Below are 25,838 nucleotides of genomic sequence, written 5' to 3'. Positions count from 1 at the left end.
CGTTTGTCCGTGAGCAGCTTCAGTTCAGACGAACCAAACAACATACAGCAGGACCTCCGACGCACAATCACCTTGATGGAAATCGTTTTTAAAATACCGACGCCGAACTTTGATGGGGGGCGCCTATCTTTAAAAATTTACCGCGATATGCAACGAACTGAAACGAAAGGGACAAAACAGGGCAACACAGGAAATGCTTCTCGATAGAGTGATCGAGGGGTTTGACTTGCTGCTGCACTTGTTGCTTCGCCCTGAGGGTTAATCTATCAGGCCCAAAATTCATGTTTTTTTTTTCAGTTCCGTGTCACTGATTTTGGTGGGAAAACTAAAAAAACGGAACGGATGAATGTGATGATCACCGACAAAGCGGTACTAATGATTGTTCAGTGATATGATCGTATGCTTCTACCTTTCGCAGGATAGCAGATGTGATGTAGATTGTGTTGATTTTATGTTTGTGTCGTAAGTGCTAGTGTCATTAGTCAGAAATAAGACATTAACATTTTAGTGAGACCATTTTTGATTCGAGAATCTCTAATGTTTCTAGTATTCGTACTTTGAAGGAGTCCGTTTTTCAGATCGGCTTTAAACTTCAGTGCCAACATGTGCAGCTGGTGTCCAACATTGTCCGCAGTCACTTGCTTGAAATATTGCGTTCAGGCAGTTAACAACAATTGCATGCAAGCTTGCAACGCGGAAAGTGCTGCGTGCAAGCCTGCGAGAATTTGTGTACAATATTGCGTGTGAGCCATGCACCGGACAGGCAGGATTTGCGTGCAGTCTCCTGATGCAGGTTTTCCGCTATATGTGTACCGTGATGCAATTTAAATATTTAAAAAGTGTATCATAGTTTAAAATAGGTAAAACAGAGCAATATAAAACAAAAATCATTGATGACGAAAAAACTCCTCTTCCAGGAAAAACCAAATACACGATTGGCTATCCGACCGCCGTCGAAATTATTGTTTCGTTTGGAGTTCATTCACGTTAGCAGTTGAGCAAACAGTCATCGCAAGTATGTTGTCTTCCGCTCACAACCTTTGATCGGGAAGAGGTTTGCATTCAATGTTTATCCAGAAGCACAACAAAATACTCTCGAAAAAAACAATTCCACCCCAACGCGTACCCCCCGTGCAGCCAGCAACAGCAGCAGCAGCAGCCATTACAGCATAACGCAAACAACCAAACAAATAAACAAACCGAAAATTAAAACACAACAGAAGAAAAACCTAACGAGATGCAACCGTCTCCAGTGTACCAAGGCAGGTCGGTTTACAAAAGGCGGACAGGAAATGAAGGTACAACCCTTTGCACTCTGCATCGGGAGGGCTTGTGCTATGCATGCCGGTTTTACTCGCTCTGCACCTGTATATGCACTGCATACTTTCCAATACGACCATTCACCCGAGTGGTTGAGTTTTGCCGCCCGTGTCGTATCGTACCCACAGGAATTAGTCTGATACCTTTCACCGATGCACTCGGCACACCCTCCTTCCTATCTCCGAGCCCTACGGGTTCAAATGCATCCAGAACCAATGTCTTAACAACTCCCGTTTCCATGTTCCTGCCAGAACTTGAAGTGTATCACTATTCACTCGCTGTGGCGTATTATTATGATTTGCACATGTGGTAACTTTTCCAGAACGAACTCATTTCCCTCCCATTCCAGAGCACGTACTGCTCTCGCTGCTGGGGTCCCCTCTTCCCAGGTCCTAGTGCAATGAAATGGAATGAAATGGAACTGCTTTGGTTGTCGGTTCGATGCTCGAGCAGGCTGGCTTTCAATTCATTCTCACACACAAAAAGCAAAACAAGCAACAGCATTCGCATTTTCATATTCAGTGAGTTTACCGCGTCTTTTACGCTTCACGTCGATTTCACTCTCTGCCAGCCCCCCGCTCGATCGCTCGCGATGAATAACGAATCAACACAAAAGTTGAAGTTCTCTCTAAACAAAAACCAAAACAGACGAGTTATTCTGGGCGCTTTTTGTGGATGCTTAGAGTCACTGACTGCACCGGCGGCTACATCTGCTTCGGGTTGTGCAACGGTGCCCAATACAGTCGGTGCACCGGCTAATACACCACAACACTTTGCTCCCCACACATAAACAGTTTGTCCGACGACGCGGTGATCATTGTCGACGATAGGAAACAGAGGCAAAAGCGAGAGAGCACATTCCAGTGCAGTTATGCTACAGTGAACGCACATGGGATTTTCCGTGTGAAGCGATCGCGCGTCCCTTGGCGTCCCTTTTCCTGTTCTGCTTGGCTACCGGTTCGCAAGCATTTTATGATGCATACGTATTCTTACCGTTTATATGTACCCAACATTATTTTTCCTAGAAAGTAACCATACTCACTCGAAGGAACGTGTATGCGTGCTGGAGGACGTTCACAAACGGGTCATAAAGTGAGACGAAACGAAAGCAAATCGAACCATCTCTGCTTGAATCTTCGAATCTCCCCGGCAGCAAGTGGCCACGACCCTTTCCGTGAAAAATAAAAATGCCCCTCAGTTTCTTTGAAGACATTCATTTGCCCAATCGTACCCAGACGCTGACGTGTAGCACGTCCGAAATGAAGGGGGAATGTCCACACGTCCCGATGCTGTTGGTGTGAAAATTCATCCTCTTGGAGAGTTTCATCGGATTTTGTTCCGTTCGAGGAATGGGAAGCGGCCAACGATCCCTCCTTTAGGGACGCTAAAAAGGGCAGGAACTTCCTTTTGCGAGGGGATCTCGAGAACATAAATGGCAAGTTCTGCTCGTTCAGGCGCGATACGCTTGGACGAATATTAATAGAGGAGCAAACAGAACGGTCTTAGCTTCCAGAGTTTCTCCCGGTTGCAGCACACAGAGCTGGATTGCGTGGAACGATACACCACACGGTAAGTGGACGGACCTTTAGCTCCATTCGGCGAAAGTATAATGCCTTCTGGACGAGAAAGCAGTAGCTGCAAAGTGTCAATATCGGACGGAGAAGGACTGCAGCACAAAATGGGAAATAAGAAAGAAAATTATTGCTCACCGCTGATGAGTTTTACTGCTGCTCGTATTACTTATGCGCTGTCTGTGCATCTGTTATCAGTCTTCCTGCAGTGAAAAGAACATTTCCCTCATCCCCTAGCGAATCTCTGCGTTACACGAGGCATAGGCAACGTACAAACATCGTAGCATTCCTTCCTTTCAGCGCAGATTATCGAAAGACGGAGTCTTTTAATAGTCCTCTCGCCAACCACGTCGCCATGGAGCAAAGATAAAGATTATCTTGTGGCGAATGAATTGGCAATGTGCATGTTGCAGCAGGAAAAAATGCCCTTCACTCCACTGCGTTCGGTTGCCAAACCTTGGCACTCGTCAAACCCCATCATAGCTCGGGATCAAAGCAGCGTCGTGCGCTGTGCATAGGATTCTTTATGTTCCACGACCGCCTGCAGAAGGATGGCCCCAGGCAGCATAATGCTCTCGCGCTCTCGCAACATAATAACGTGCGCAGTGTTACGATTCCTCGATTCTTTACCGTCATTGCGGGCACAATCGGCCAACAAATGAGGGCGTGTGTGCGTACGTAGGAAGGGCTGGATTTTTAACGAAACTACTCTGTGTCAGCCTGCCAACTAAATCCCGTTCCGTTGCCAGAAGGTTACCAGAAAGGTGATGCGAGTTGCTTTTGCCGGGAGTACAGCGCTTTAGCAATTTTGGTAATTGAACATTCTCTTTATGCTGGTGTAACATATACAAGCCGGCCGGACGGATCCGATAAGCGGTAATTACCGTACAAGGGGTCTTTTGACCGGTAACTTATCTCCGTTACCTACTAATTCCATGGTGTGAGACTGTAAGCTTAAGTTTTATGGTCGATTGGAACATGGATATTAAGGAAATGCAATCGAGGATTTAAAATACACACACAACGCAACAAGAAAAGTTTTTAATACGTCGTCAAGCCAATAGAACAGTGTGATTATGGGGCGTGTGATTAAATGCAAGAAAATAATCGAATTAATATAGGAGCAAGCAAAGTTCAATACGAAGATACTATTCGAAACAATAAAATTAAGATATTCCGCTACATTTCAAATGAGCCACAATCGATACGATTTTATGAAAAGGGTTGTAAAAGCATATCTAAATGTTTATTCAAGTTTAAAAACATTGCACTTCCGAACAAGATTTTAGACTCTTTGGTTCAATTTTTCTTTTTGCCTTTCTCCGATATATTGCGCAGTTCTCCAGTTCGCAGTTGGCAGACCCACCGTTGTGTAAGATGCTGATAACCAACCATCACAAGTTGGCTAATGTGGTTTCCGTGTCTTTTCGGTCGTGTTCTCGGGCAGCTTAAACGTTTGCCCTTTCCCTCTGCTAGTGGATCTATCCTACACTACTCCGTTCACCTTCCTCTGGCCTTAATCCTGCCACCACACAAGCGCAGAACAACGAAGCGCCTTAGCTCGCAACATTAAATTATTTTCTTATTTAGCATTTCCCGCCGGCACACGTCGGTACGCTTGGGACGTTGGTTTTTCTGCGTTCCCTCAATGCCTCAGCAGAGGGAGGCTGAGATGACAGTGAAATATTGATGCCTGGCAGCGAGAACACTTGGCACAAAGATGATCGAGGAAGGTACAAGGTACACGAGGGAATCACTGCATCGTAAAGGGAAAATGAGGAAAACCACAAACCAGCCAAAAACTCTCCCGCTTGTGCAACCCAACGCAAACCGGCCCAATATTTGGATGAAAAGGAAACCCCTGATTGAGCGGAAACGAAGGCCCAGAACGGTGGCAAAGAGACAGTATTAAATTAAAACACACATACAACAACAGAGGAGACAACCACAAAAAAAACCACATCCCACAAAAAGCTCCAAACCTTGCTTTGACACTTCCGGACTTTACCTATTTTCCTGTTATGTTTTCGCTCACTGTTTGGAAGCAACGGGTCGGGAAGCTCATTCATTCTATGCTACTCGACCGTCAATTCTCACTGGCTTGTGTTACTTTCCTCCGCATCGCATACGCATCGTACGTTTAAACCATTGTTGAGTATTTTAGAGAACATTTAAAGATAAACTCAATCAAAGTATGCTGTAATGGATACTGGATCGATGCTATGGATGCTATGGAAGGATCGAAATAAAAAGTGAAATAATCTATCATCGATAGAACCAGCTCAAAGGTTCTTTGTTCAAACCTAGAACCGCTCTGAACCAAGCGTAAATGATGACAAACTAACATGGTTCGTACACAAAACAGAGAGCTTAATAACATTCGGCAGGGCCTTCCGAAAGAAACCTTCTTTGTCGTGTCGGTGAAATCTTTTCGTTTGTCAAATCACCCGAAGTAAGGACGCATTAGTTTCTAGCGCGTGTGAAATCACGTTTATGTTATGCATCCTCAGCTTCGAGCACAAGAAATCTCACCCACACTGTCTCACCCGACTCTCAACTCAAAACACCGACGCCGGAAAAACGAAAAGCAAGCAAAGCATGAAGTCGCCGTAGTAACACTTTCGCCCAAAAAAAATACACCCGATACCTTTCATACCCGATGAATGAAATGAAAACTCTCCCCCAGCAGGATTCACTGCATGGACATGGCAAGATACTCCACGTGAAGTCGCATAACCAAAAAAATCCTTAGGGCTTAGGGAACTGAAACGCAACACAAAGAACGCGTCCTGAGGTGGCACATGCGCACGAGAGGCAAGCAACCAATCCACTCAAATCCGTACCCGGATGTTCGGCGTGTTGCCAAAATGTTTACGTCCTTGATAAGGGGGAAATTCCTATTACGAATTTTCCCGCTTGAACACTACCCTCAGAAAATTCGGTAGGTGAACAAATACGAAGCTCGCGACATGCGTTCAAATTTCCCGATGGGAAATAGCTGAGAGGTGTTTTCCGGTGCCCTTGTGGCATTTCGAAGGGTCCCCTATTCGTCTTCCTTATTTTATTTTTTGTGTCTGAACATTATGTCTCCCCTATTCCTGCTGGTAAGCGCAGTAGTCCCGGAGGAGATCTGGCCGAATCGTTTACGATTAAAAGCGGAAAGTTCTACACTGAAAGATGCTCTTCTAAATTTACCTCCCATTTTGCTCCCTCCAGCTTCCGACACTACATTGACAAAAAAAAATGTAAAACCAACAACACACTACGATCCTTTGGACAGAAGCTCAGCTCAGCTACGGTTCGAAAACCATTTCATCAGATTAAATATTCCCCCAATTTAATATCGGCACCAAACAGTAAACGGATCGAGCAGCAGCCGTAAAACCTGCCCACCAAACCACACCACCCCAGGAACAGCCGGGCTCCCATTTGTTAATCACCTTTTACAGCTCCCGGCAGCACACGTACCCTCGAAAAACACAAACACAGTTCCATACAGATGGACCGTAGCGTCCTTTTTTCTTTTCCCACTCCCAAACTCCTTCCTGGACTGCCACAGCTTGAGCCGACGGCTATGTGTCATCCACCGGATTGAGCTCAACACAACCTTCCTCGAGGGAAGTTTGGCAAAGGACGCGTCAGCGTGCGTTAATTTTGATAAATATGGCAAAGGTTTGGAGCCGCTTTAGGTTCGCTTACCCTTTTTCGTCGACACTTTTGGCTCGGCATGGTTTCCTTCGCCTTTGGGGAAGGTTTGGCTGAAATTAAATTTTAAACAGTATGTCGCCACGAATGGACCTGTCACAGGCTGAATAAAGCACAACCTGTTGGGATTCGGACAAGATAACGCATGTTTTACTTTGAACGCACGTTTGAACACAGCAGTCGTAGCAATTAATGAAAGTAAGCTCCAACAAAAGGCTCTAACACAAACACCCAACACAGTTTTTCAGCTATTTTCATAAATTGTGGCGAATGAGGTGCTTCTGGATAACAAGTGATGCATAAGAGAATATCTGCCCAATGATAATCATTCTACTCCCCAAACAAACCCTTTTTGGATTTTATTGCATTTGCTCTGATTCCTATCGCGTTTCTTTCAGTAGCAAACGCGAGACTTTATTTTGCCTTCAGTTATGAAAACTTTCTGGCAATCTTACCCGAAGGCACCAAACCAAACACATCGTACTGTGGCTTAGAATCGTTTAGAGCGCGTTAAACTCCAGCTAGACGAGTTAGCCGCAATGTTTGCCTTACGTCCGTCATCTTCTCACTTCTTCCAGCGGACCAGCGACGACGCTATGCTACTACCACCCAAGAAGACAGTGCCAATGGTGAAGCGAATATTTATTTGGCGCCCGGCCAATGATAACTGCCACGGAGGGTTTGGGTTTTACAACAATTGCGTTTTCTACGGTCACGGGAAAAATTTATTGCTCTTGAGTGGAACGCCTGGGATCGTAACTGCGAACATGCTGGACGGACAGCGATGCTGACAGCGCAACACGAGACCAACGGCAGCACGGAAACCAAAGTTTCAGCATAAAGTGTGTCTCTCTAATTAAAAAACATTGTACCTATCGTACCTTTCATGTACATCCGACCATTCCATAGATTTGTGGCCGGCCACGTGCAGCGAAAAGTCGAATGTCCGTCGAATGCAACATCAGATGCCAGCTGTACGACTTAGGCTTGAGTAATAGTCCACGTTCGACAGCCAAAGTCAAAGCCAAACCTCAACCAATCCCAACTACTGACAAACACCTAGTTGCTGTGTCTGTTTTTTGTCTCACGGGACGTTATTGGGAGCAAAAGTGGTGAGAAAATTACCAGTCGCGGTTTCCGTTTTCCATCACTCACCCAAGAAGGAGAGGCAGGGCGAAAACGTGGGCTGGAGATGTGCTTTGATTTTTGTTTGGCAACTACTTCTGGTCGGTGTGTGTGTCCATCCCGGTGGTCATTGTTGCTGACCTCAAACGTACAATTTCTCGGTTTTCCCTCTTGCTTTCCTTCTTTCTTTTGTCGTTTTTGCACTTTCCCACCGGCGGTTACATCGGCAGCTATGGAATACAACACGCAACTGATGAATCTTTCAGGGTCTCAGGAAGGGTCGGTTGCCAAGTCGTATTTAGTTCTGAGAAGAAGAATTCATTTACGAACATTGGCGACTTCTGGAGACCAAGCCGGGACACGAGAAACGATGATGTTAGCAATGTTTGAATGGAAATTCAGAAAAAAAACGAGTTAAAATTCGTAAAAACGAAGACTATTCACAAATTGGTCGAATTATATTACACGTATTAGGATGTTGTCGTAGAATCAAAGCGCGTGCTGTGTGATAGCCGTAACTTCTGTCACTCAAGTCATGTCCCTTTTAGACGTAAGTTAATCAGGATCTGTTAAATCTTCAGCTCTGGCTTATGAACTGAAGGTTCAAATCTTTATTTGCACAAAACGAGCGAAACCCTGCGTAAGATACTCTCAAACTTCACTCAATTAATTTCTCTACACATGAGCACTTACATCGTCTGTACGGAGAGTTCTTTTTCGAGGATTGTGTTCCCTTGCGCGACGTACTTAATGACCAACGCAAGAAATCTTTCGATGCACTTTTGTTACAATTGACGCATTCCACAGAAACCCTCAAGCAAGACGACTGCGGAATGCGCTCCACATCCTTCAAACTGCGCTCGTTTGTTCTTTGACGGCTCGAAAACGCTTCTCATGACGCCGCCATCACCGGGAACAAGCGCACCCAAACGTACTCTGTTCTGCTCGTCGTTATGCCTCTCTTTGCAATGCTTCACACCCCTGGTCAGGTCCTTATATCCAGTAAACCAGGTCGCAAGGAATGCACGCCCGTTTATCGGACAATTTGGAGCGCTTCGTCTTCCGTTATAAATTGCGTGTGCGATCAACTTTACCCTCGGAGATCCTGCACTTCTTTTTGAATGCATGAGTAGCGTTCGTGGTGTGCTTGTTAGTTCCTCACGGATGGGATTGTTGGAAGAAGAAAGCCGCGAGGAAGGAAGCTTTAAAGCATCGTAAGACGAATATAACGCATCAACGCACATGGTACATGGTAAGGCATGAAAGGCCACTCTCGCAGGATGCTCTCACCTGAGCCCCAGTTGGTGAATGTTTCAACACGTACTTTCATCTCTTCTGCTGACCTTTCTGCCTACAAGTACAGCCAACCACTCGAATATCCCAACCTTACCGTGCGCCCATTCAACTTCGCCTGCCCATCCACTGGCCCAAGTAAAATAATAATTGTAATAGCTTTGACCTGAGTGTGAGTCGTTTGCTTTTTCGTTTGAAAATGACTTCCACTACAGCAGACACACACGTATTTCATCTTCTGGCTTCTTTTATTCTGCAAAATAACCGATCGTTGCACCGATCACCAAATTTTAGCTCCAATGTTGTCCTGCTGCCACAATGATTTTCATCGCGCAGCTTATTCCTGTTGCAGGCCAAAAAGAATAACGAGTTGAATCAAACTAATTGTCAAAAGTCCAGCATGTGCCCGTGGACCGGTCTAGACGTGATGACAACTTTTTGGAATGCTGGCAGGCTCGATGGAGAGTCCCCGATCCGCATTCGTCGCCGTCGTCGCTGCCTCCCCTCACAAATCGGACCACAAAATCAGTCGAATTAAGACGATGCTTCCACGGCTTCGGCCAACTCTTTCTCCCGCTGGTTGGAAGGCAGATTAACGTGTCGTACAAATGAAGACTGATGCTGCGTGTCGAATGTCTGTCGTTGGATCTTTCGTTTTTGTTCGATTTAACGCAATCGGAGCTGAAACATTTTTCGTTTGGGACTCGAGTGAACTTTTCTTTTTGAATTACGTTTCTTATTTGTTGCGCTGTGGGAATATGCTCGGAACGCGTCTGAGCTCTTTGGACGTAAAACGTCGCCCAAAATCGCCAAGACATTGGATTGCAGGAATTGTTCGATCGTTTAATTATTTCTTCCCGTTTGCTGGACAATCATTCCTTTGCGATCGTCCATTCCGCTCCACCAGTCCGTAAATGATTGCTGCAGCGACGAAAATTGTGCGTCTCCAATTCGCCATGACGGATGGATCGCATCGAACTGGAAGGAAGTCGTGCCGTACATGAAGTCGTGCGGCGACCTGGCGGGAAAATACAATTTTCTTGCACGATTCTTGCTTCTCAATGTACAACCCTTGTACGCTGGCACCATCATTTCATAAGAAGTTCTTCCAAAGAACTGTCCCCTCCAGCAGCTTCCGTTCATGTACTGACGTCTTGCCCAAAGGCACTACCCTCAAGAATCTACCTCCGGATTCGGAGGACCCACTGCGGCTTCACGGTCGGAGAAACGAAAACGAAGAAATTTATCATTCATCATAGCACCATTTCTGCGGAGCGTAAAGACCCTTAAAAAACGAATCGAGAAGATCATCACAAGAACCTTAAAAGCCGGACAAGCCGCAGCATCATTTACCGTAGAAAAAGACAGTTATTACGGGAGCGCTCTATCGCTGGCGTACTTTAGGTGCTTGACGGTGGAGGTTGCTCTGGAGGTGTGTATATGTATACTTGTACGTGATCCCAAGAAATGGCTGCTACCCGAGCCGTCCAGAATAATAATCACGGGTAATAGCAGCAAGCGTCAATCACGGCATAATTCGGGCTCGATGATGCGCGGGACGCCGTTTTTTTATTCGACAGAACTCTTGGGCTCAGGCTTCTTCGCCGAGGAGACTCGTCACAGCGCGCGCGAGCAGCATAAATTGATGCCTATCGGCATGGCCAAACTTCCACACCCAAACCCATCCGCCTGCAGAATCGACAGCCTGCGATGCACGATCGGTCGTGTTCATAAATCTATCTATTAAAGTCGATGGCGTGGTAAACGTAGCGATACAAAGCGTTCCTAATAGAGACAGCCCAAGAAGCAGCTAACCGTTCGCTGGATGGCAACGTAAGAAAGGATGCGCGATGGAGGAGCGAACCTGAAGAACCATTCAATAAAGCAACTACAGGTTCTACTTGACCTTTTTTCAGCCGGGTGGTAGCGCAGCCCGACCGACGGTGACGTCTATTTTGGGAAGGAAAATTTCACGCGTACAGCGGTAATTTGTTCAATGAGCTTCATCCGCTCGATTGCAGCCTAATTTTTGATACCTCATTTTTCTTTTTAAAGCAGGAAGAACCAGTTGTTTTTCCTTTGCGTCGGATTGTGTCCACATCTTAGTACGGGATGGTTTAGTTTTCACACCTTTCCCAAGGCAATGCAGATAGCTATTTCCCACGTATTAAAGACAAATTTACGTAAATACAGTTTCAGTGATGGAATGCTCTTTCCTACTTAATGACTGTGATGGATTGTTATTTGAATGGAAGTTATTGTTCATTCCAGTTTTGGGAAGTGAGAATGAAATAGGAACAGGGTGAGAAGGTGTGAAAAGCATCTCCAAACAGAGAATGACACGCATCGTGTTCCAAAGAGTTTTTAATAAAAAAAGTTTCACAAATTGATCGTATTTCATGGATTTTACAACTGGCTTAAACATACCAAATATGCAATTTATAAAGCTAGAGTACGATTAAGCCACTGAAAATTTGAATAAGGTTTTATGTCTGCAGCTATGCCCAGAAAAATGGCCATAAACACTGAACTTCATGTTCACAAACCTACATATAGGTATTAAAGAATAACTTCGCGATTGGTATTTGCATAATGACTTTAAGCGTCACAAAACGAATTTTGCATTCAAATAATAACCCAACGACCAATTCCCACGTTACCAAACGATAACGTTTAACATTATTTTTTCACATTTTTACCACAAAACTGTGACAAATCTATGTTACAGGCATGATTGTTCCGTTCGTTTTGCCACGTTTCAATCACCACACATTCTCACCACACGATCGCACGCGAACTTAAAGTCAAACACTAATTACCCCGTCCGATAGTGATCATTTCGGTGTGGATAAATTGAATCATTAGCGCATTGATGTGTGGCATCTCCCGTGTTGTTGGAAAATTACGCGTCCCCACTATAGCCGTGGCACAGCATCAGCAGAACAACCGAAAAGCCATCGAGAAAAACCGGAACGTTTTGCCTTCTTTTCTTCGCCGGCGCCTAGGCGCGTTATTAATTGTCTGTTCGCCGTTGTTTATCGTTCATCGGGCTCATTTGGGAGGCACCCCTGCCGGCTCGCTGCGAACGAAACCTGTCTTCAGATATACGCCCTGTATCGTTTAGTTTCTCCCGCGGAAGATCCGCCGTTCAGCAAAAGGGCCACAGAATCAACGATTCGACACAAATCTCAATATATAATATTTGAGGCACTTTTCGCTCCCGTGACGATCACTTCAGGAACGGTCGTTTCGGTGGCCCATGTCTATCGTCATTTTCTTCCGGCATTGATCTGAACTTCGTAATCACAGGGAACAAATCGAAGATCTGCGCCTGGATGCGGAACGCCTTCCTCACGCCTTTTTACACCACCAACGGTGCGCTTCATCGTCCTGGGTGGCTTTGTCACAGAATGTCTCCGAAATTAGTTGGACCTTTTTTACCGTCCCTCTTCCACTGGCATTCCATATTTTTCGATTTTTGTTGAACGATTCATGTTAAAACATTCCAGCCTGCCGTTGAAATTCGATCGGGTTGAAATCGGTACGCTCGAACGAGATTTGAGATGCTGCATTTTACGATCAGCTTGACAGTGGAAGAAATATTTACTCGAAAAGCTATAAAGAACGATAAGCTGCGAATGAATTCTGTGCCTGAGCCGCATAGCTCAAGCGACTGAGTCTTTTGATAATTATTTTATGAGGAAGTATTATTAGCTTTCCCGACGACGATTGCGCACCGACCAATATCCAATCATCAACATTTGATAGGCTTTTAAATATTGATCCTCTGTTTAATAGAGTCTCAGGGGTTTTCAGGAGTTCACATTCATCCCGTGAACGTTAACGATTATTTATGTGCGTTTTTTTGGATCATAAAACTGTATACAACTAAAAAGGCATGTGAAATGATATCAATATTCATCTCTTAAAGCGAATCTAATCCGTTTCCAAAGCGATTATAGAGCGAGCATCATTGTTTTTAACATGATGCACCGTCATTTTAACCGTCATTTTTATAAAAAAGCAAACCATAATGACAGACGTGATCTCTTGTGCAACCTTGTTGTACAGGAGGCCAGATAGCAAAAAACCTGCTCTACGCTCATTATTCCAATTCTCGAGCTCATTATCGCAAAGATGTCGAACGGTTGTCCATTTTTTAAGTGCGTTCCCATAAACCATAGGCGTTCCAGGACACTTCAATCTCCCTCCGCGCGGGTCAAATGAAGGACGGTTTTCCCTCATAGCCTCTTGCATAGCTTTTGTTGAGCTCTTAAGGGTCCATCTGACAAAGGAAGCACACAACAATACAATGGTCGAAGCGATTGGGTTTTGTTGCCTGTGCTAGCTGCTGTTTATGATTTGCTACTTCAATGGCATTTCATCTAAATCCCCACTCAAAATGGCGTGGTACTACTGTTGTGAGCTTCACAGTGATTCTTTAGCCACTCAAATAGTGCTTCTTGCAGAGTGCGAACCACACGGCCTCATGCTCATCAACGCACGCGAAGGAATTCCGCATCATTATTGCGCCATCGCAAAAGGAAACTGGACTGGAGCAGTTTTTCACTGCACCTCGTTTGGAAGTGTATTGCACTTGTTGCTCGGCAGCTCACAAAACGAAGCATGAAGTTACCTTTAGGAGTAGCGAAAAACAAGCAGTCTTACCTTTTTTCTCAGCTGCTCGAAATCTCGAAGGAACAGGTCACAGGATCGTCTGCAAGATCCTACTCGAGCTGCAACAACCTTGCTTCCCGCACTACATACACTCTGAAGCTGGCACAAAACCACACCACAATCTATTCTCACTGATTTACACTTCGGAATAATGTGATCTTTCTTCACTTTGCGCTGTTCTTCCCCAACCATACACACTACTCGCACTATAAACGTACTCGTAGACTCGCACTGCTACATCACTACCTGCAACTCATCACCTCCCTGAGGTGCACGTTACACCGCTCTTCCGGATACACCGCACCGACACTTCTAATCATTTGTACACTGAATACACCACAGGCCACTGCATTTTGCTGCTCCTTGCTCTCTTTCTCACCACAGCACAGCACTCGCTGCACTGAACTGCACCACTGCGGCGCGCACGGACACTACAGCCAATTGAACTTTTCAGCTCCTTCCAACCCACAGCACTGAAAGTGTCTGCCAGAGGGGTCACCGAACTTGATTGCGATGTTGCACGATCCTTTTCGTCGTGAACGACGAAGTTGCTGTTGATCGAGAATTTATTGGTTTTCCCCTGGCATGCTGCCGCGCTGCATCGTGTTGACGAATACAAAACCAAACCGAACGTTTCCTGTGTTACTGACGAGAAAGATAGAAATTAAACATAAACCATGTCGGGTTTGTTTAGAACGAAGCAAACACAAGCTTCACTTTCGTTTCGTTTGTATGAAGCACATTGATCAAGCATTTCCCTGCTGCTTGCACTGTCGTCACGAAACATCAAAGCGTTTCAGCGTGTTGCTTGATTTAGCGACAACTACGTACAGCGGACACGTGCACTTGTGCGTCAGGTCGAGTGCGTTTTACACTTATTCTGCCCGTACTAAGTGGGGCTGTTTTCCTCTTCCTGATCACTCGCGAGCAGTAGATGATGGATGACGAAGAAATGGAAACTCGACGATTGATGAACGTGCTGTGTAATTACACATGTGGTAAAAGGCACATGAGAGCAAAAATGGAGAAAAAAAATCATCCGCCCGACAAACGCTTCGAACACGCGTGCATAACGACGATTACGATGATAGAGCAATTTTTGCACGATGTCCAGTTTTGGAAGGCGGAAGTTTCACGGTTTTTATAATGTCTGTTGGCATTGTTTTGGCGCTTTCGGTTATGATTTTTTACACACATACACACTTTGCCCGTTTGTAAATGTAACAATGCTGCATTCACGCAGACGTAACCTCATACGTCTTTTAGGCAGTGACATGTTAAAGACATGAGGTTGGAACTTTTTTTTGAACATTCAACTTCCATTCACCAATGCGATAAAAGGGTTCAAAACCAGGCAGCCCAAAACAGTTCACAGTCAAGGGGCGAAGTAAAATGAACCGTCGCCCAACCAATAAGAAAGAAACGGTTTCCTACAGCATTTACTGTGACATTTTAAGCGGCATGCATGTGATACAAGCGCTCGAGGAGCATCGGACGGCCCACGACCGATCGATCGATGCTGCTGCGGTTGATTAATCGATTGATCGCGATCGTTCGGGGGAAATGCGACGCGGTATCAGGAGAAGAACGGCCCGAAGGACGACACGAAACTTGTTCACCGGGTGCGAATGTACCAACACATACACACACACACTAGCACTGGTGGCGAAACCTAACCTTTACGCGAAAGGGAACAGCCAGACGAACGTAGATGGTTGCGACGAGGCAGGTGCCAAGACCGGGAGATTCGTTGCGGTGATGTTTGCCCGAGAGAGAAACCAACCCAGGACCGAGTTTTTTGATCAGATGAAAGATCGAATTTTCCACTGCCATTCGAGCCGGTACCGAGGCGAACCGGCCAGGGTACAGCGCTGCTTCCGAATAAGAAAAGCTCTCTCGCTTGCTCGACCGACTTTACAAATCAATCCATCAACGCGGCAAAAAGCAGCCCAGCCCGCAACGTCCGGGCATTGTCGTGTGCTTTTTGTATCTTTTTGTTTCAATAAAATTCATCAATATATTGTCTGTTCCTTGCTTCTTTTCCTTCTATGCGAGCGAGTATGAGTGTTCAAGTTCCTGTGCTCCATCATCACGTCTAGGGGTTTGTATGCTTTTAACTTCACTTTGCTGGTAGATGATGCGTCCGAATGGCATGCTGGAGGCAGGCGTTTCGAGCGGGGTTGTTGCTTTCTGCCCGTTTGCCTCCTTTTTATCGTTCTTTACTGTGGCTTTTAATTCATGACCGATCATCATCAGCTTACACCGATCGCGCAAACGCTCAGAATAGTGATCGAACCGAAGACCGTTGAAACGTCAAAATTCAAACATCTTTTCTTCGACCGGGTGGTTGACAATCATCAGCAGATCCTTTGTATTACATAAAAATCTCTAACAACAGGGAATACTATTGTTGTAATAAAAACGGTGTGGTACGTCATATACTGTGCATGAAATTGCTAGCCCACAAGGAAAACAACTCTCTTAAATGTTACTGATCCGTTGTTATGCAGCACCGAGAAAAAGGCCATTGAGTGGAACAGATCAGAAGATTGTGCAACCCTAAGGCACAACTGGCGCAAGCTTGCAACTAAAAAGATCATGTTCTTATCTTGTTTGGCTATTTCATCGCCTAGATACAAACCTGACCACTGGCTACATTTGATATGATGTTACACGATCCAAGGTGCAATCCGTTAGCAAAGTGGTTCTTCTGGTTATGTTTGCCAATCTGTCTATTCTATTTAGTTCGAACAGGAAAACGAGCCATGCCCATTACCTCCCACGTGGCCTTAGAGTGTGGCGCAGCCAACTGGAACGTTTTCATGCAACGAAAGAACGACGAGCCAGTGAGTATGATGCGCCTAAACGGCTGCAAGAGTAAAGATCGGTGTCAACTTGAGCCTGAGGAGCAAAAAAGAATCTAGACAGGCCCTTCGCACGTGATAGAAGCATCCTGTAACCGAGCCTTTCTACTTCCAATGATTGATTTTCGGTACATTGCTTGCGATGAAATAAACCTTAATGTTTGTTATTTAAGGAAAAATATATCAGTCACCGTTATTAGCCGTTCGCTTCAAGCAACAGCAACAATGAAAAAAAGCATTTGGGAAAAGGGTTCCTTCTACTCATGCACCGAGGAACACTAGTGGAAAGGTAAATCAAAACGGCAACATGAAACAAAAAAACGGTGGATGAAATAATACTCGAGCATGACCGGCTCCGGTTTTGCGGTTTCCTTCTTTCCTGCGTTCCAGACACAAACGCTCAGGATGAGAAGATGGAGCGCATCGTCGCCTCCCGGACCGCGATCCTCCATCCCTGCGAAGCAGCGAGCAAGATCGCGTTTCACCGTCGCACCCCCGTAGAAGCAGGGTGCGCGAGAGGACGGCGATGCGCAAAAACCGGCACACGCGCATTCGTCAGCCAAGAATGGTGCTGTGTGCCGCTGTGTGCGTTAACCCCGGCACTCCAGCATCTCTTTATCTCGCTGGCGGTGTGCAGCAGTGTGCGTGTTAGTCCAATGGTGGAGGAAATTCCTTCTAAATAAATCATGTTTGTATTGAGTACCGTATGTTGACTTTACGGACTATAATTAGATTATTATAACCCGAGCGCCAATTGCGCCATTCGTAGCTGGCTGTTTGCCGTCCGAGACCAGATCGTGCCTGATCGCGGGATGGAGACATAGCGATTCCCGAGCAGCGGGAAAAGAAAAGCAATACAAAAAACAAACCCCACACCACGATGGAGGGAAATTTATTCGTACGCGGGTGGCTCACGGATTCGTTTGTGGCGTAGGGAGGAGGAGGAAGCGAGGAGGCAGACATTAAGTACAAACTCCTCGGGTCGGTGAAACCAACGGAACATCGCCGTCCATCGCTGATCTCCTTCGTTTGTAAGGCTTTTCCACCTGGATGTTCACAGATCGGTGAACTTTTCCGTTCGGTTTGGAATAATTTACGGTTTCAGTTCGGCTTCGGCATCGAAATACACGGGATCCGTGGTCGATTTTTTGGCCGATAAATTTACCGGCGCATTCTCTCCGAATCACCGGCTTGGCCTAATGCACCTCTCACATTTTCCACAACCATGCACGAAAACCCATCCCGTTTTAGCCCCCGTTTATTAATTCGATGAGCACGACCGCTACATGTCTCAATCAATAAACCTTGACCGATAATTACTCTGCAAACCACTGATTTTCCGCACATCCAGACTTACGTATCATTTTGACATGTTGCCCAGCTTTTCGGAACGATCTGTACAGTTTGAGGATAACCCCCAAAAGTAAGCCCCATATCGAGTGTGCAAGACTCCTTGTCTATTCGCCCGTTGAAGTCGTTCGTTCGTCGTCGAGCGAATGCCAAATTCCTTGCCGAGATTTGTCTCCTGCCAGAGACAATGCAGTCGATTGGAAACTTTCTCTGCATATTGAAAGCTTTCGTGCATTATTTGCCCCAATGTCGTTTGCTTTCCTTTTCCGATTTTGGCGCAATTTCCTAACCGGGACTCGCTTGAAGAGAGATACCCATCGTCGCGCTTCTATTGCCATTTTCAATCACAATCGAACGTCCTGTCTTCGATCGTTTCTTCTTCCCACGGTTTATGTTTTCTGATAGGGGGAGTATTTTCGGACCTTAACCACACAGCAAACCGGTAAGCGTTGAAGTGATTTACTTTTCATACCAGTGTGTTCCAATACAACACACACCACACTGTGCCGTGGTGTTCGTGGATCAACCCTGCAATTCACTTGAAAGCAACTGACAGGAGGCGGGAGCAGATTCAAGATTGACGAAAATTGCTCCGCAACCAATCGATTTCCAATCAACTCTGCGCCACACACACACACATTCACTCACCTACGCGTACGCACTTCTCTTTGATGGATAACCACTTCAGATAATGAGTCTCCTCTGGCTCATTTCAACTCCCGTGCGTTGCGCAGAATGGGAGTGTAGTGCACCGCCAGAGGAAAAAAATAGACAAATAAAACAAAGCATGCGCTGGAAGTAACAATTTATCCAGTTTCGGGGGTGAAAAACACTACATTTGACGCAGCATCCGAAACCGGCAATGATGATGATGATGAGCATCATGATGATGGCGATGATGATGAGTTGCCAGTAATTGACCAACAATCACCACATTACGACGGAAGATTCCAACACCTACTATTAAGAAAGAGGTTGCGCTCATCTCCACACTACCATACACACATACACACACATACTTGTTCGAATTGTTTCATCGCTACACACGCACGCACAGAGCCGCAAACACATTGCTTGCTCCTCGACAAGACCCGGGAGGCAACATCTTAAAACCCGCACAAAAGTCTGCTCTGCCCATGCGCGCTTTTCATCCATTTTACAATAATCCCATCGATCACTACTCCACTGTCTGAACGCACGCGTCTTCCAAGGGGAAAGGAAGTCGACGTACACAAGAAGAAATTATGATAATGATAGCGAGGCGATGCGGCTACAATCTTTCAATAATGCTGCACTGATAAGCGAGCGAAGCAAAGGAAAAGCTATTGCTATTGGCTCTTTTTATGGGCAGATATGGCTCTTTTTCGGCATAAATTAAGTTGCGCTTTCGATTTCTGACGAGATCAGACGGCCAGTGTTTTTGTCTTTGCCAACATTCGAGATTTCACTCCATGGAAGACTAGGGTTCCTTTCCTGAACGTGAACAACCTCGTGACTTTTGTTGACAACATGTTGCGTTTGACAGCTACTAGTCCCGCACTAGTAGTTGCTTTCACGTCTCGGCCTTCTCAAGCGTGCGTAATACGGAGCTAAACACAAACACACATGAACACTTACTCGCACACAAACACACACATCGCCGCGTGGCCCCGCTTGGGGGGTAACAGTCGCAAGGCGCAATGAGCTCAGAGAATGTGTGTGACTTTTTACTTCTTTTTGCACTCTCGGTCCACGGGCGCAGCAAACTTGCTTTCGAGAAGGACAACCACCACCATCGGCCGCCATTACCTAGCCCTAGGAGGGAGGGGGCGGGGGAATGGAGGGATGCGGCAGCATGCTGAAAACTGGACACACGAGCAAAACTGGATATGGTACTGTACGGACGATGAAGTAATGCACGCACACATACATACACGTACGATGATACACAATAATGCTGCTCATTTCATTAGCAGGCAAATTAATCCAAAACACTTCTCCGGCACACATATTACGCTACGGCGGCAGGAGGGCATGCAGCTTGCGGACCACGGAATTGGCCGTACAAGGACGGGCACACATGCGAAGAATGGATCGTACACCCTGTTGCGCGAAACGAGAACAACAGACACCGTTGCCTGTGGTAAGCAGCACGGACACGCAAATGTCACCCATGTGGTTCGTGGTTTCATCTCCCCCCGGTTGCGATCTCGCGTAGCACACGAACCCAAAATCCCTCTCAAACCCGGACCGGAAGCTGTTAGATGTTGGCTTTAAAAACCCATCGTCCGCAGAACGACTTTTCCTGTGTTTGCTTTGGCCTGCTGTTCCGTCAGACCGAAAACAACCCAATCGATTGCAGACACTTGACCAAATCAGGTTTGAGCAGAACAGAAAAAGGGTCGCCCAGAAGGCGGTTGGGTTGGGATAAAACAAACTGAAAAGTGCCAGCAAAACGGAGGAGTGTGTACAAATACACACAGCGCGGGCTCGGATAGTGGACAAAAACTTGACAACAACCGTCTTTTCGCAAGGGTCAGTAGCGCTGTTTTTTGTCGCTTTTGTTTCCATCCAGCAGTCACACACAGCTTGCCAGGTGATGGCATCGAGCGTCAGTAGGAAGCGCAATTCGGTCTGATCAATGATTGCAAAGGAACGAAAAGGGTCAGTATGTGATAGATATGACTCACTGACTGACTAACTCGGTCACTTGAAGCAAGAATTATCACGCGGATTCACTTTGGGTACGAGCACTTCGAGCTGTTTTACACTGCGTTAACACAAAAGACGATTTGTAAACGAGCGAGTAAACGTACCACTACTAACTAAATTGGGGGTTTCACTATTTGTAGTGTAAACTTTTGAATTGTTTAATTGTTTTGAAGCTAATGACTGACTGTTTTACGCAAACGCAGGTGAGCTGAAGCACCGCGCTTTCGATGTTCACTTCTAGAGGTTGAAGAGTAGACTGAATGTTTTGTTGATACACTTCGTATGCTCTCGCTACGCGCTCTCTTCGCTTTGCAGGGTTTTTCTGTCGGAATAGTAAATGATATCACATTTGATTTGAAAATAAAACTAGCCATTTCAGTAGAACTAGAGCAAGCTTGTACTCTACTAAACTTTTTATTTTAGCTTAATTTCAATTGCTGCATATGATTCCTTATGTTTTCAAGACAAAACATCGCGTTTAAGCTAGCATTATCAATCATTCGATGCCAGATCGACTACCCCTGCATCAGATGACACTCACACATGCACAAAAATGAGTCAGGAGAAACTGAGCGAAATAGCATGTGCTTTAAAAGTTGCCCGTATTTGACGGACTTTAAGGTGCAAGTGTGCAAATTTGTACAGGAATATTTTCATTTCGGCATAGATAATAAACTTTTCTACATTTCTATCACCAGATTAACATATTTTAGGGTATAGATTTACATGAATTTCGTCTGGACCAAGTACCTAAGCATTCGCCTGATTCGGCTGATTTGTGTACGATTGCTTGAATGCTTGCGTTGCGTGCAACAAGGTGTGTGGCGCCCTCTGTGTGTTAAATTATGTACTAACCGCGTGAGTTTAAAATTTCAAACAAATTTCACATCGATGCTTAAAACCGTTAACCACATACACTTTACCATTTATATTGTCTATAAAACCATTGTTAAGTTTACATTTCTAATTATTAACATTTTTAATATAACAAAATCATGAAAAATCTGCGAGTTAATACAATAGAAATGCATTAGAAGTATAAAAGAGAGGTTTCTTTCCTCCACCATTAAGATAAATCATTTTCGTCACGTCATCACTCGTCACTTCACCCGTACTGCAGTAAACGCTTGCTTTCATTTAATCGAGCGATACAAAACAATCATCGCACAATTCATTAACCATAATAAATCGAAAACCTTTTCGGTTAGAGCTTCCCTCTCCGAGCGAAATACAGCTCGCTAGACTATGGCTGCAGTTGCACTTCCCGAGCGCTATCGATCACCGTATGCATCCAGTGTGAGAGGCTATTTATTTACAATCGTTCTGCCTTGCAGTCCAATCCCACGACCTCCTTTACCGTCTCACAATATTTGTGATCGATCGTGAATGTGGGGATGAGCTGTCTCAACAGGGCACGTAGGAAGGGTATCTAGAGGGATTATATTTTTGCAAACACCAAAACACACACCACCCAGGCTGAAAAGATTACCTCCGTCCGATGGATCGATTCGCTTCAGTTTACTTCGTCAATTCAGTGCAGGTGCACAGTCGGACTGTTACTGGTGATGCTACCTTCTTTTCAACCCGCGGAGAAGAGTTTGTGTTTTTAAGACATCAGCATAAGCGGCGGCGGTAGCAGGATCGACTGAATCGATCCGATCGATTAAACTGCTTCGTCGATATAAGTGCAATTAATTTATCGCTAAACAGGTGGCATTACTGCTCAGCGTCCTATCTTCAAAGAACACGAAGGAAAAGGAGAACTGAACGAAAGAACAAAGTAGAAAATGCAATTCAGTCAAGAAATGTAACTGCAGCATTTGTCACCCGCAACCGCTTAAGTGAAGATCGACACCATATAACTCCCTTGTTCGGTCCTAGTGTGCTCGGCCTGTGTGTTATCAGCAAAGCGCCTGCGATTGCCGGTGCCGTTTTTGTGATCTTTCCTGATCATTCCTCATTCTAGTGCATCCGTTTGTATGCGTGAGCGTCTCGTTTTTGTGCGGGTGATCGGTAGTGTTAGTCGTAGAAAGTCGTGTCTTCTATCTATTAGTTGCCGTCCGGAGAAAGCAACGCGTTATCATCCCTAGCGCTTCCATCTCGGCAGTCGCTTCCCGAGGGAAGCTGTGAAGGTGTCGTAACCAAAGGTAAGAACATCATCGCCGTCCGGGAGCAGTCCTCAGCAGCCAGACTATGAACCAGTGTTTCGCGCGTTGTGTGCTTGTACAGGCTTTTCTTTTTAATAAACTCTCCGACATGCGATAATCTCTGAACTCTCACTCACTCATCTTGCACGCGGTCTTTGATAGTGGTCAGGAATGCATTTCTTTTCAGCATGATAGCAGAGCTTCAAAGTCAAAAAACGAACAAAAAACAATAAAATTAAAAAAATAACAAAACCGTGCACTTATGTTGAATGACCCTCGGTAGCGATTAGGTCATATTCGAAGTGAATTATTATTTTTTTACAGCCCGGCCAATTTGTACGACAAAGATTTAGAAGCCATGCCGCCAGGCCTGCCTGTGCTGCGCTTTGGTAGTAGTGCTTTTCAGATTACTTAACCTGGCGGCTGTTAGTATTAGTATCGGTCTATAATTATATGTTATGAGACATTGGTTTTTGATGATGGCACACTCCCGCACACAACTCTCCGCTTACGCCATATGCTCGAGAACTCTAACCTCACTTATCATCTCAAATGCTCAACCGCAGATTTGATCGATAGGATCTCCGTGCATCCACTGGTGTGTACCTTTGGAACCGACCACTGAGTCAGGGTGTGACCAGCAGCCGCAACAGCAACAACCACTTCGAAGCCATGGGAAAGACCACGGCGTTCAGTACAGCCGATGAGCAGGTAAGGAAGGCATGGACGTAGAGGCCCGCGACAACCCCATGCTAGCTTTCAATTGCTGTTACGCCGAAGACATATTTTGATTTGTTGCCCTGATAACAAGCCAGTCATTCCATTTTTTCGCTTCCTTTTTCTCGGACTTTTGATCTCAAATAAGCAGGAGTATGCCGAAGTGCGGGGCAACACCGTTCCGGACATGCTTTACGATGTGGCGGCCCGTGCTGCAACGACGTCTGTCGGTCTGTTCGTATACAAACGCATCGATAATCTGCTGTGGACGATAGAGAAAACCGCAAGATGGTCCCTTCCACAGCCCTCGCCTGCGTCAGTAAGCTCCAAAACACCAGCAGCCGACGAGAGCGAAGACATTGGAAGTAACATTTCACGTCCACCGTTGATACGGCCACTGCCCTGGCTTCTCTTCCTTCCGGCACTGATTGCGCTGCGTATGGTTCGTAGTGCGCTTTCTATGGGTGCTCGCGTTGTTGGCAGGGGTCCCGTTCTACCCTCATCAGTGGTAGGCTTTTTGCAAAACAAGCGACGGAAGCTTCGTGCCCTCAAGTACCGCGGCCAACGCTTGCAGAGAATTGCTCAAATCGAGCAGAATGCGGATCCTAAACAGGTATCTTGGCTCCAACGGATCATTGTACCGTTCCGAATGGTTATTTGCACGCGCCCATACAGATCAATTGATGCAAACTCGGACGTGGCACATGCCGTTGTATTCCGCAAGGATCGTCCATCTAGCACTGACCAGAAGCGAGTTGTCTCTAAAAAGCGTAATCTGAACCAACGCGAAGCAGAAAGTGCCGAGGAGGAAGCAAGTGATGAGGACTCGTTCGAGGATGCGGGATGCAAGGTGCTGCTCGATAAGTATGCCGACGAGGAGGACTCAAGTTTTAATGTAAGTATCTCGCCTTCAAATGGAAGCGATGTATTTAATTGCACGTTTGTTTCTATGTTTCTATCGCATGGTTAGATGGCAGATGCATCTTCAGCCAGTTCAGGCGGCACCGATAGCTCCCTTTCCGATGCTGATCCCTCTCCCAAGAAACTTCAGAGTGGCAAACAGTCACAGCAGGAACAGCAGTCTCTACCAAAGCAAAACGGAGGACAGCAACCGCCATCCAAGTCAGATACTTTAACACGTTCGTTGAGTGAGAACAAGAATGGCGTTGATTCGCAGCCTACGGCCACGAAAACTTCCGCTCAAAAGGCCATTAACGCGGGCAATCGGTCAAAATCAGCGGCTGATTTGGGTAAACTACTTCGCAACCGGCAAACGATAAACCTATTAATATGCATTTCATTCTGTTTTTATCCTGTTCAGAAAATGGAAATGCCCAATCGTCTAACACGTCTGAAACGGAGAGCAAGAGTGCGGCATCCACCAACATAGCTGGCAGTACTACACCTTCCAAGAGCATTCCAAATCTCTCCAACTCGCCGGAAAACAATGAGAACAAACCGATCAATCAGAATGTCGCTGGCGGACCAACCGCATCCGTAGCCGCTGCGTCCCAAATAAAATCGACTTCTCCAACGGTTCTTAAGTCTACGACAGCCAAGCAGTCTCCGATCATGAGCGACGTCCGCAGTAACTTTCAGCAACAGAAACAAGCGAGTCAAAAGCAGCTCGGTTCTGCCGGTCAGCAGCAGCAACAGCAGCAGCAGCAGCAATTGCTACAAGCTTCACAACAGCAGCAGCAGCATGTTGGCAATGGCGCAAAATCTCGCAACAAGAAAGGAGCTACTCAGTCGTCCTTTGCTTAGGAGAGTGCTAGAAAAATGGTTCTACTTAGAGGAAGTGTGGACCAGCTTCCGTTATGCTATTATCGTAATTTGTTATTTGTCTTGTTTATGTTTGTACACTGTTCGAAATGGGGTCTGATTGGTTACTTCGTGGTTTTACCGTAGTGTCGCTGTAGCGATCGTTAATAAATTTTCCCACATGCATCTTTTTCGCCTCGATTCAACTTTGTGTTCTTTCATTCCTAACGAGGACTAATTAGACCGGAATTAGAACCGGCGATTTGCGATCGAAAAACAATGTAAGGAACGCTCCGCAAGACTGCAATGGCAACATTCCTCAGTTAAGCATTTCCCCAAACGATGGGTTTCAAGCCTTGTGTGAGTGAGTGATGTCCCCATTGCGCATGGAAACTTGCCGGAGATTCTCACTCCGACTGTCCCACAGACAAGCGTTGTATGTACCGAAGAGTCCACAGTTCGTTTGACAACTTCGACACTACAACACTGTGGTTTACACGGTTCGCGTTTGCCTTGGGGTGCATCGTTGGATGCACTACAGTTGCATGCTGCGATGCATGCATTCCCATGAAGGGGGGATTTGCTAATTGTGACAGAATCCCAGTGATAATGTTAGC

At 45.8% G+C, this 25,838-nt stretch overlaps 2 protein-coding genes across 5 annotated transcripts in view; one reads left to right on the top strand and one right to left on the bottom strand.

Moving 5' to 3' along the window:
* LOC118508869 (protein prickle-like) overlaps positions 1-25,838 on the bottom strand; it is a 104,919-nt gene that overhangs the window by 26,439 nt on the left and 52,642 nt on the right. The gene's annotated exons all lie outside the window — the stretch shown is intronic.
* LOC118508877 (SUN domain-containing protein 2) lies at positions 22,105-25,427 on the top strand. Of its 4 annotated transcripts, none has more exons than XM_036048688.1 (6): positions 22,117-22,743; positions 23,310-23,454; positions 23,612-24,073; positions 24,185-24,355; positions 24,431-24,710; positions 24,782-25,427. In XM_036048688.1, the coding sequence occupies exons 2-6, from the start codon at positions 23,416-23,418 to the stop codon at positions 25,222-25,224; spliced, it is 1,395 nt and encodes a 464-aa protein (XP_035904581.1). In that variant the 5' UTR covers positions 22,117-22,743; positions 23,310-23,415; the 3' UTR covers positions 25,225-25,427. The 4 variants fall into 4 exon arrangements, with proteins under 4 accessions (XP_035904579.1, XP_035904581.1, XP_035904580.1 ...); XM_036048687.1 differs by having other exon boundaries at positions 22,120-22,743; positions 23,609-24,073; XM_036048686.1 differs by having other exon boundaries at positions 22,105-22,743; positions 23,612-24,355.

The sequence above is a fragment of the Anopheles stephensi genome, chromosome 3 (assembly GCF_013141755.1).
Source record: "Anopheles stephensi strain Indian chromosome 3, UCI_ANSTEP_V1.0, whole genome shotgun sequence".
Taxonomy (NCBI): Eukaryota; Metazoa; Arthropoda; class Insecta; order Diptera; family Culicidae; genus Anopheles; species Anopheles stephensi.
The sequence above is the reverse complement of the archived record's forward strand: the minus strand, read 5'-3'. Positions and strand labels throughout refer to the sequence as shown.